Genomic DNA, 10,979 nt, shown 5'->3' with positions numbered 1-10,979 from the left:
CCGGATCAAGCTGATTCTAAGGCCGGTGGTCCGAGGGTCATTTTTGGACCTCCCGTCCTGCCTAGGCTCCCCTCACCTGCTTCCAAGGGGCTGGGGCGTCCAGCAGCAGGCTCCCCCTGCTGGCCATCCGGGGCCAGAGCGTGAGGTCAGCCTGGGGCTTGGGGCGGACCTTGCCGGCCCCTGGGGCCTTGGCCCGCAGTCCAAGCCGCACCCTGAGCTGCGCCATCTGCAGGAAGCGTCTGAGCCCAGCCTGCCGGAGCTGGGTACGATGGAGCTGGGTGACGATGGCTCGTTGGACACCGCCGCAAGCCCCCGACTGCGTCGAGGCCTCTAGGACCCTGCGGGAGAGGAAGGAGTCTGCAGCCAGGGCCATCAGGGCCAGGACTCTCCGCAGGGAGCACTTCCAGTGCCCTGCGGGAGGGGGCCCTCCAGGCCAAGCCCCAGCCACCTCCCACTCCCTCTTCTGGAGGGAGAGTCTGGGTAAACAGGATGGAGAGCGACCTGGAAGGAGAAAATCGCAGACAGGGACAAACATCCTGTTTAGGGGCAGAGAGGGAACAGTCCTGCCAGTGCCACTTTGCCTCCCCTTCCCTGGCGTTTATGGCGCTTGCTGAGTGGCTGGCTGTGCTGGTGACTGCCAGGCAGGACCATCAGAGACTTCCCCAAGGAGGGGACACACAGCAAGAGGTAGTGCCAGGATGTGGTCCAGGACGGGGTGACAGGGAGATGGCTACGGCGGCCTCTCCCTGTCACCCCCAATCACCCTCGAGCCTTTGCCCTGCCACCCAGCCACGAATTACACTCTACCCCTGCCAAAAACAGGCTCGAGGCCTGAGCTGTAAGCACAGAGTGGGGCTGCGCTTAGACCACGGCACTCACCAGGCTCGCAGCTTCCAGGAAGCATGGGCTTGGCTGACCTGGCCCCGACAGCTGGGCGCCCACAGTGCCCAGCACCGAGTCCAGCACCGAGTCCAGCACCGGGCTGCCTGGGCCCCAGCACTCTCTCCTTCCTGCTGCTGGGCCTCACGGTGCACGTCCGGGGCCACTGACCATGCTGGGAAGGCCTGCGGGGCCCGGGCCTTCTTCGGCTGCCCATCTTCCTGGCCTTGCTGCCCGCAGATTCTCCAGTGGGCAAGGGAGGCCTGGGCCACACGCTGTTCCTGTGCCCCAGCTGCAGCTGCCTGGGCTTCCCGCCATGTGGCAAACACGGCCCCCAGTGCCCTTCTCCTCAGGTCATCCTGAAAGGCTTGACGCTGGGCCCGGAGCAACCCTGTGTCTCTTACAACCTCACAACAGGCCTGGAAGTAGCTGCAAAACAGACGCATGGGGCCAGGTGTGGTGGCTCATGCTTGTAATCCCAGCACTTTGGGAGGCCAAGGTGAGTGGATCACCTGAGGTCAGTTTGAGACCGGCCTGACCAACATGGTGAAACCCCGTCTCTACTAAAAATACAAAAATTAGCCATGTATGGCGATGGGCACCTGTAATCCCAGCTACTTGGGAATTTTAGAAGAATTGCTTGAACCCGGGAGGCAGAGGTTGCAGTAAGCTGAGATCGCGCCACCGCATTCCAGCTTGGGTGACAAGAGTGAAACTCCATCTCAAAAAAACAAAACAAACCAAAAACAGATGCATGGGAGGGCTTGTCTCGTTCTCAGAGTCAAAAGTCACATTTATTCAATGTTACACCAGCAAAGCTCCCACAAAACACTAAAGGACTAGGAACGGGTGAAAGCACTGGCTTTCCATCTTGGAATCTCAGCCTCAGAGGGCAGGGCCTGCCCTGCAAAGGCATGGGAACCAGCAGTATGGGTTCAAGTCCCACACCAGCCACGTCCTGCCTCCCATCACATGCCCAGGTGGTTGGTGAGGGAGAGGAACACCATCTCCCACTCACTGAGAAGCCAAGAAAAAAAAACATTTACAGCCGGGTGCAGTGGCTCACGCCTGTAATCCTAGCACTTTGGGAGGCAGAGGAGGGGCAGATCACCTGAGGTTGGGAGTTCGAGACCAGCTTGATGAACATGGAGAAACCCCGTCTCTACTAAAAATACAAAATTAGCCGGGCGTGGTGCCACATGCCTGTAATCCCAGCTACTCAGGAGGCTGAGGCAGGAGAATTGCTTGAACCTGGGAGGCAGAGGCTGCGGTGAGCCGAGATCGCGCCATTGCACTCCAGCCTGGGCAACAAGAGCGAGACTCCATCTCAAAAAAAACAACCCATCTACACCCTCAGGTGCAAAAGCACAGACGTCAGCCATTCTGTAGCCAACAGTTCACTGCCCCTATGGGGACACTGAACATTCACATTTGTACTGAACTGTGGGAGGAGCCATTCTGCGTCCCTCTGCTTGGTTTTACAATGTGCATTCATAAACTGTATACATGTTCCACCAGAACATCTTTACTTCAATGAAGATTGCACTGTCTTCTCTTAGCAACGGTGTACAGCAGACACCTCCTTGCTGTGACTCCTCACAATGGGCATTATGGTAGATTTCTGAGGAGTGGATTTCTCCTTTTTTTTTTTTTGAGACGGAGTCTTGCTTAGTCACCCAGGCTGGAGTGCAGTGGCACAATCTCGGCTCACCGCAACCTCCACCTCCTGGATTCAAGTGATTTGCCTGCCTGAGTGTCCTGAGTAGCTGAGACTACAGGCACCTGCCACCATGCCTGGCTATTTTTCATATTTTTAGTAGAGATGGGGTTTCACCATGTTGGCCAGGCTGGTCTTGAACTCCTGACCTCAAGTGATCCACCTGCCTTGGCCTCCCAAAATGCTGGGATTATAGGCGTCAGCCACTGTTCCCAGCTGATTTCTCCCATGTTAATCATATCCTCTAAAACCAAAGAACTGACCTGGCCAGGAGCTGGGCTCCCAGGGCTTGTTGGGGCCACAGGTTAGGGTTGGGGTTTGCCACCACTCCCAAAATAGATAAGGTATCAGTGGTCATGACCCTCTGTCTCCGGGCTAGGGTCTCCCTGCATGCCTCTTTTTCCCCAGGCCATAGGCCTCCTATCTGGGCCACCCTCTGAGCTTCCCACCCCCTGGGTGCTCTTCTTGCTATTCCTTAGGTGGGGAGGACCAACACCCTCCCACCCCCAGGCCCACCCACCTCTGCAGTAGCAGTTGCTCTGGCCGGGTCACTGTGCATCTCTGACGCGCTGCTGCCTGCTGCCAGCTCCACAACACAGCCCTCTGCAGGCCCTGGAGGTGGCCCTGCACCCATGTCTGGCACTTTTCATGCAGGAACTGCTGTCCTGGGGCCAGAGAGATGCTGAAGAGCCACTGGGTGCTCACCCCAGCCTCTCCCCATGGGTCTCTGCTTAGCCAGCCCTTCACCCCCTACCAGGTGGGAACAGACGAGGCTGCCCTGACTGTCTGGGTTAAAAAGCCTCTATTACAGGTATCCTGCTGGTGACCAGGCCAGCCCAGCTCATAGCGTTGTTGGGTTTGTTTTTGTTTGTTAATTTTGCCACAATGTTTTCCAATCGGGAGAATTCCGGTAAAAATCTAATTGTCTTTTTTTTTTTCCTTTGAGACAGAGTCTCACTCTGACGCCCAGGCTGAAGTGCAGTGGCCCAATCTCAGCTCACTGCAACCTCTGCCTCCCGGGTTCATGCCATTCTCCTACCTCAGCCTCCCGAGTAGCTGGGACTACAGGCGCCCACCACCTCGCCCGGCTAGGTTTTTGTATTTTTAGTAGAGACAGGGTTTCACCGTGTTAGCCAGGATGGTCTTGATCTCCTGACATCGTGATCTGCCCACCTTGGCCTCCCAAAGTGCTGGGATTACAGGCGTGAGCCACTGTGCCCGGCCCAAAAATCCAATTTTCAATTTTTCTATAAAAACTGGAAGTTCTGGAAACACTGGTTCAGTGTTCCCGCTGGGGAATGACTGGGCTGCGTAAGCAACTGTCCCCAGCGGACAGGACATAACTTTCCAGAACAACCACAGCCCTGCCTGCCAGCATTAACGCGATGTGTTGGTGTAGTGGGCAGCCTCCAAGACAGCATCCTGTGTTCCTGTCCCGGGCAATGCCCCGCCTTGAATACGGGCAGGGTTTATTAATTTGCTTCTAACAGACAGAATTTGGCAGAAGCAATGGGATGTCATTTCTGATATCAGGTTATAAAAAGATTGCTTGGGGCCAGGTGCGGTGGCTCACGCTTGTAATCCCAGCACTTTGGAAGGTGGAGGTGGGTTGATCACTTGAGGGCAGGAATTTGAGACCAGCCCGGTAACATGGTGAAACCCTGTCTCTACTGAAAATACAAAAATTAGCCAGGCATGGTGGCAGGCGCCTGTAATCCCACCTACTAGGGGAGCTGAGGCAGGAGAATTGCTTGAACCCAGGGGGCAGAGGTTGCAGTGAGCCCAGATTGCACCACTGCATGCATGGGCAACAGAGTGAGACCGTCTTGGAAAAAAAAAAAAAAAAAAAAAGAAATAATGACTGGTTGGGCCATGCAACGGCTCTTTTTGCCCAGAGGTGGAGACCCAGACAGCAAGCCTGCCTTGGGACTATCCCTCCTCCCTTGGGACTATCCCTCCTCCCTTCACTGGTCACATTCCTTAGGGCTTCTAACACACTGCACCCTCAGCCAGCTCTGCAAATCCAGTCCTTCCCACTGCCCTATTTTGCTGAACCCTTCCCACACCTCAACTTCTCTCTCCATTGCTCTGCCTGCTGAGCCCTCCTTACCTCCTCCTGGGACCCTCTCTGACTAACTCTACTGGCCTCTAAGGGCACCATGACTCTGCCCACTTCTCCCCCAGCTCAGGGCTCAGACCAGTGACTCCTAAAGGCCAGGTAAGGATAAGGATGAATATTAAGGTGATGAGGTAGGGACTACATTATCCCCATTTTACAGATGTGTAAGCTGAGACTCAGAGAGGTTAAGTAGGTTGTTTAAAGTTCACACAACCAGGGTATGGAAGAGCAGGGATTCAAACTCAAGACTACAGAGTCCAAGCCCCCAGGTTCTGCTCAGCCACCCGACTCCTGGGTGTAGCCTGTGGGGATCTCATCACCAGACTTTGCTAGGGGATGGGAGGGTATGGGGGATGGTGAGGCACTCTGCAGAGTCACTGTTCCTCTAGGAAATTTCACAGCTGAGGTCCATTCATTTACTCATACGTAGCACAATGTGTAAGAATTGGTCAGCCTGTTTTCTTTGAATCCAGCTAAGTCAGTGTCACAGCTCAGCGGACCTCTCTGATCAACTGCATTTGTTATCTATGGCTGTATAACAAATTACCCAAGTACTTATTAGTTTTAAACCACAGATGTTTGTTATCTCACAGTTTCTATGGGTCAGGAGTCCAGATGTAGCTTAGCCTCTGCCTCAAGGCCTCCCATGAGGTTACAGTCAAGTTGTTGGCCAGGGCTGCAATCGGTCTCAGACAGCCCCTGGCCCTGCCCTCACCTGCAGTGCCCCCAACCCCGTCTCCACTCACCCTGCCAAGAGGAGTGCCAGTGGCATAGGGCATCTCGTGCCAGTCGCCAGCCCCGCTCCTGGGCCCACCTCTCCACCAGCTGCAACTGCAGCAGCCGCCGACGCCACAGGCCCAGCACAGCCCTGCAGCTCCGATCCCAGGCCCAGTGGGAAGCCAGCTCTCTCCAGGCCCCTTGGGCTATTGCCCAGCGGCTCCAGCTGAGGAAGATGCTGGGAAAGGGAGGGTCCACCCTGAGGATGGCCACTGTCCCCCAAATCCCAGGCCAGCCCTGCCCCGCCCTCCTCTCTCTTCTCTCCAGCAGTGGGGGGCTCTGGGTGACTCTTCTGTTTCCATTATGGGAGGGTGGGTTGCTGAGGACTGGAGGGGCCAAGCACCTCTCCAAGGGTCATGATGACTAGTGGGAGGGATACGGTGGGACTCTAGACCCCCACTGCCAAGTCCTGTGCTCAACCACTAGCCATAAACATTGCTATGGACTGAGCACTCACAACGTGCCACACACGGCACTGGGAAATGTTTGTGCCCTGCCTCGCCACTGCCCCACTGGAGCGAGTACTATTAACCCCATTTTACAGATAGGCAAATAGAGGCACAGAGAAGTTATGCAACTTGCCCAAGATCACACAGCCAGTGAGGGGCAAAGCTGGGATTAGAACCCAGGGAGACCAACTCTTATGCATTGTGCTATAAATGAATGAACCTCGGCTGTGAAATCTCCAAGAGGAACAGTGACTCTGTAGAGTGCCTCACCGCTCCCTGACACCCTCTCAGTAGGACAGGGCAGGAAGACAGGAGGAACTGAAGGCCCCTGAGGTGCAGACCCCAAGGGGCTGCTTCTGTGAAGGCCAAGGGTGGATGGGAGAAGGGGCTGGGAAACAGTAAGTCCATAGAGTGGCAGGCGGATGGGGAGGGGTCCCTACCGCCTCTGGAGGGTATGCTGGTACCACCTGGCTGTGCCCTGGAACTGCCAGGCCCGTGCCCGCCAGAGCCGAAAGCACTGCCCCTGCTGCCGCTGCCCAGCTGCCCACAGAAGGCTCCCCTGGAGAGTCTCCGGGAGGGCAGGGGCCCTGGGAACCTGGGAAAGGAGGTGTGGAGTCCTGGGTCCCCCGCCTTGTCCCCTTCCCACAATCTCCACCCACCCACCCCTACCTGCCCCAGCCCCTCCCCACCCACCTACCTCTCACCTTCTCCAGAGAGCCTTGGGATGTGCTGCTGCCCATTGGCTCCGGAGCCGAGGGGGTCTTGGTGCAGCTTGATGTGGCATCTGGGCCCAATGCCCTCATGTGCCACCATCTCAGGCTGCGCTGCAGCATCCGCTGCTGCAGGCCCTGGAGGAAGGAGCTAGAGAAGGGGCAGGTGAGTGCCCAGCCCAGCCTCACCCCCAGGCTGGGCAGGGTGGCCAAGCAAGGGCTACCCCACCCCAGCCGCTGTGAAAGAGGTGGGCTGGAAGGGTGCTCACCACAGGCCAGACACTGGGCTAGCATTCCACGCTGCCGCCCCCCACAGCGGCTGCATGCTGGGATCGCTGGGGTCTTCAAGAGATACTGATGCCCACCAGGGTCCCATCCCTGGATTCTGCCTTAATGGTCAGGGTACAGCCTGGGCTTCCAGACTTTTCTAGAGTTCTCTGAGTGACCTCAGTGAACAGCTGAGACTGGGCTGACTGGGCTAATGCTTTTTTTTTTTTTTTTTTTTAAGACAGGGTCTGACTCTGTGGCCCAGGCTTTACTGCAACCCCTGCTTCCTGGGCTCAAGTGATCCTCCCGCCTCAGCCTCCCGAGTAGCTGGGATTACAGGTGCGTGCCACCACGTCTGGCTAATAGAGCTAATGCTCCACCTGCATTACTGGCTGGCCTCATCATGCTCCCGGGGCGGGCTGGGAGCCCACGCAGCTGATCAGAGATGGAGCTGAGCCCCAGGCCCAGGGACCCCAGATGCCAGGGCCCACCCCCACAACCACACCAGTACTTCTGCCTCCACTCACTTATAAAAATAAGAAAGCTGAGCCTGGGGGAAAGTCATTTCCCCAAACTCCGGATAGCAGTAGACCTGGGATTCATCTAGGCCCTGGAGGGTGCCCCGGGAGAGCTGCCAGGAGATATCAACTGTGCCCTGAGGTCCAAAGGCCAGAGGATGGGCTGGAGAGGGAGGGCCTGGGGGCTGTGGGGCAGGCATGTGAGTAATGAGTAGTACCCTCACATTCTGAAAGGTCACGGTGAATTGAATTCTCCTGGACTTGCAGGGGTACACTGAAAGAGGCTGAGGGTCCAAGTGGACCATGTGGGTATGTGGCTTTCAAGGACAGAATTCTTTTTTTTTTTTGAGACGGAGTCTTACTCTGTCACCTGGCTAGAGTGCAGTGGCATGATCTTGGCTCACTGCAATCTCTGCCTCCTGGGTTCAAGTCATTCTTCTGTCTTAGCCTCCCAAGTAGCTGGGATTACAGGTGCTTGCCACCACGCCTGGCTAACTTTTGTATTTTTAGTAGAGACGGGGTTTTGCCATGTTGACCAGGCTGGTCTCGAACTCCTGACCTCAGGTGATCCACTGGCCTTGGCCTCTTAAAGTGCTGGGATTACAGGCGTGAGCCACCGTGCCCAGCCAAGGACAGAATTCTTTTTTTTTTTTTTTTTTTTTTTTTGAGACGGAGTCTCGCTCTGTCGCCCAGGCTGGAGTACAGTGGCCGGATCTCAGCTCACTGCAAGCTCCGCCTCCCGGGTTTACACCATTCTCCTGCCTCAGCCTCCCGAGTAGCTGGGACTACAGGCGCCCGCCACCTCGCCCGGCTAGTTTTCTGTATTTTTTTAGTAGAGACGGGGTTTCACCATGTTAGCCAGGATGGTCTCGATCTCCTGACCTCGTGATCCGCCCATCTCGGCCTCCCAAAGTGCTGGGATTACAGGTTTGAGCCACCGCGCCCGGCCAAGGACAGAATTCTTAACCCTGCAACTGCTGGCCTCCATTCCTCCTGACATTCCCTCAGGGAAGCTGGCTGCTCCTGATTGCCACCCTCCCCTCACCCACAGCCTTTGTCTGGGCTGAACTCCAGCAGTGATCATCTTGTGTGGGGGCAGCAACAAGGTCTCACCACAGGACCTTCTTGCTCCTGACTCCCACTGGGATTTAGAGCAACCTGCTCCGGCCCTCTGCTCACTTTCTCTAGTTGTGTAATGAGGCCAATGGGGGAGGAGATAAGAGCTTGATCCCTGGCTCCTGCCCTTGTTCCTTTACAGTATTTATTCTGTGCCTGCAACATGCCAGGCACCTGCAGGGAGCTGGGAGCCAGCAACGACAGCCACACAGACATGGTCCCTGCCACCACAGGACTTGCACTTGGCAGGGAGACGGGCATTCACTAGGGCTCCGGCCACCCCTGTAGAGCTCTATGTCTGTGTCTCTGGCAGCCCCCTGGCCCCCAGTGGACCTCTGCTCAATCATTGTTCCAGTGTCCCTAGGCCACCTCCCAGGGCCTGACATCGGCTGGGCACCACAGTGTGCCAGGGCCTGTGCAGGGCCACGGGGAGGAGTGGGATGCAGTTACTGCCCTATGGGACACTCCTCCTGTATTCCTCCTGGTGCTGAGCACTGCTCACGTGCCCATACCACAGTCCCCAGGCCCAACCCCAGGTCACAAGCTTGGGGACACCTACTTGGCCCACTGGCACTGGAAAAGCCGCGTCTTCCACAGCAGCAGCACCCGGCAGAGGGCCAGTGTCCGGCAAGCATCCTGCAGAGAGCCCCGGCCTTGCTCCTGCAGCCCTTGGGCCTGGCCCACTGTACCCAGGCCACAGGCTGCAGGGCCTGCAGTGTGGAGAGCCTCACGTCCTGAAAAATCGTCAAGAGGCCAGTCAGCTGCCCCCCCACTGACCTCACTCTGCCCACAGCCATTGATAGCTGCTGCCTCGGGCCCCTCTTGGGAGCTCTCGTCTCTTGTCCCCTCCCAGCGCTTCCAAGCCCTCCCCTCCAGGTTGCCTCAAAGATCCCATCTTCCCCAGTTAAGTGCTTTTTTTTTTTTTGAGACAGAGTTTTGCTCTTGTTGCCCAGGCTAGAGTGCAATGGCGTGATCTCAGCTCACTGTAACCTCCGCCTTCTGGGTTCAAGCGATCCTTGTGCCTCAGCCTCCCGAGTAGCTAGAATTACAGGTGTGCTACCACACTTGGCTAAGTTTTGTATTTTTAGTAGACACAGGGTTTCACCAGGTTGGCCAGGCTGGTCTCAAACTCGTGACCTCGGGTGATCCACTCTCCTCGGCTTCCCAAAGTGCTGGGATTATAGACGCGAGCCACTACACTGGGCTCCCAGTTAAGTTTTGGGGTAGAGATTAGGGCTGTGTGTCCCCCATCACACCAGGAGCTTCCCAAGAGCGGGTCCTACATCCCTTCCGGGCGGGATCTGGGATAACCAGCACCGAGGGAGCCTGCAGTGGGAGGAGCAGAACCAAGTGTCTCACCCACAGCAGCTCGCGATGGGACACAGGGATGTGGCTCAGCCGGGGCCTGCCCACTTTGGGACCCCTCCTGCCCCCTCCCAGGACTACACGCTGCCCTCCTAGAAAGCCCCAGTTCTACCACCTCCCACAAGAATTCACGTATTCAACTAGGGCCCACTGAAGGAGGGGATTAAGTGACATGGTTTGCTGGGGCAGAAGCCAACACTAGCTCACCTGCTTTCTGCCGGCAGAGGGACAGCTGGGTCACCTTTGCCCCATCTGAGTCCCGGAGCTGTTTCATCCGCACCCACTGTTCCAGGCATTTCCTCAGGGTCCCCGTCCGGCGGTCAGCCAGGTGGTCTCGGTACCGGGACCCTCTTTGCACGAACTGCTGCCAGGCCCCAAAGCACCTGGGAGAACAGAGGGAAAATACCCATGTCAATTGCAAGGTCTGATGACTGCGGTTCCAGCTGCCTACCTTTGCCAGACACACTACCCAGGCCTTGGGCAAGCCGCTTCATTGCTCTGAGCCTCCATATTTTGTTGTTGTTGCTGTTGTTGCGGTTGTTGTTTGTAGACAGAGTTCCGCTCTTTTGCCCAGGCTGATGTGCAATGGTGTGATCTCTGGTCACTGCAACCTCTGTCTCCTGGCTTCAAGCGATTCTCCTGCATCAGCCTCCAGAGTAGCTGGGATTACAAGCATGCACCACCATGCCCGGCTAATTTTTTTTTTTTTTTTTTTTTGTATTTTGTATTTTTAGTAGAGATGGGGTTTCTCTGTGTTGGCCAGGCTGGTCTCGAACTCCTGACCTCAAGTGATCCAGGTGCCTTGGCCTCCCAAAGTGCTAGAATTACAGGCTTGAGCCACCGTGCCCGGCCAAATCTCTGTTTTCTCATCTGTAAAACGGGGCTGCTTTGAAGATGCATCGCACGTCACCTGCTCAGGCCATGACACTGTCACCTCTGGCAGCGCGGTGGCCTCAGCAGCCTCTGACCTGGCCTCCCTGCATCCACTCTCAGCCTCCTCCAGTCATTTCCTATTCCGTAACCCAGTGGTGTTTTTCCAATCTCAAATCAAATCATCATAGT

At 56.4% G+C, this 10,979-nt stretch overlaps 1 protein-coding gene across 1 annotated transcript in view; it reads right to left on the bottom strand.

Moving 5' to 3' along the window:
- The window catches only part of C1H1orf167 (chromosome 1 C1orf167 homolog), a 28,897-nt gene that overhangs the window by 4,129 nt on the left and 13,789 nt on the right, over positions 1-10,979 (bottom strand). The window contains 8 exon segments of the mRNA XM_025373476.1: positions 170-338; positions 880-1,308; positions 3,117-3,261; positions 5,462-5,670; positions 6,382-6,536; positions 6,646-6,802; positions 9,112-9,286; positions 10,125-10,300. Coding sequence (XP_025229261.1) covers positions 170-338; positions 880-1,308; positions 3,117-3,261; positions 5,462-5,670; positions 6,382-6,536; positions 6,646-6,802; positions 9,112-9,286; positions 10,125-10,300 — 1,615 coding nt within the window.

The sequence above is a fragment of the Theropithecus gelada genome, chromosome 1 (genome assembly GCF_003255815.1).
Source record: "Theropithecus gelada isolate Dixy chromosome 1, Tgel_1.0, whole genome shotgun sequence".
NCBI lineage: Eukaryota > Metazoa > Chordata > Mammalia > Primates > Cercopithecidae > Theropithecus > Theropithecus gelada.
This window is presented reverse-complemented; position numbering and strand designations above follow the sequence as displayed.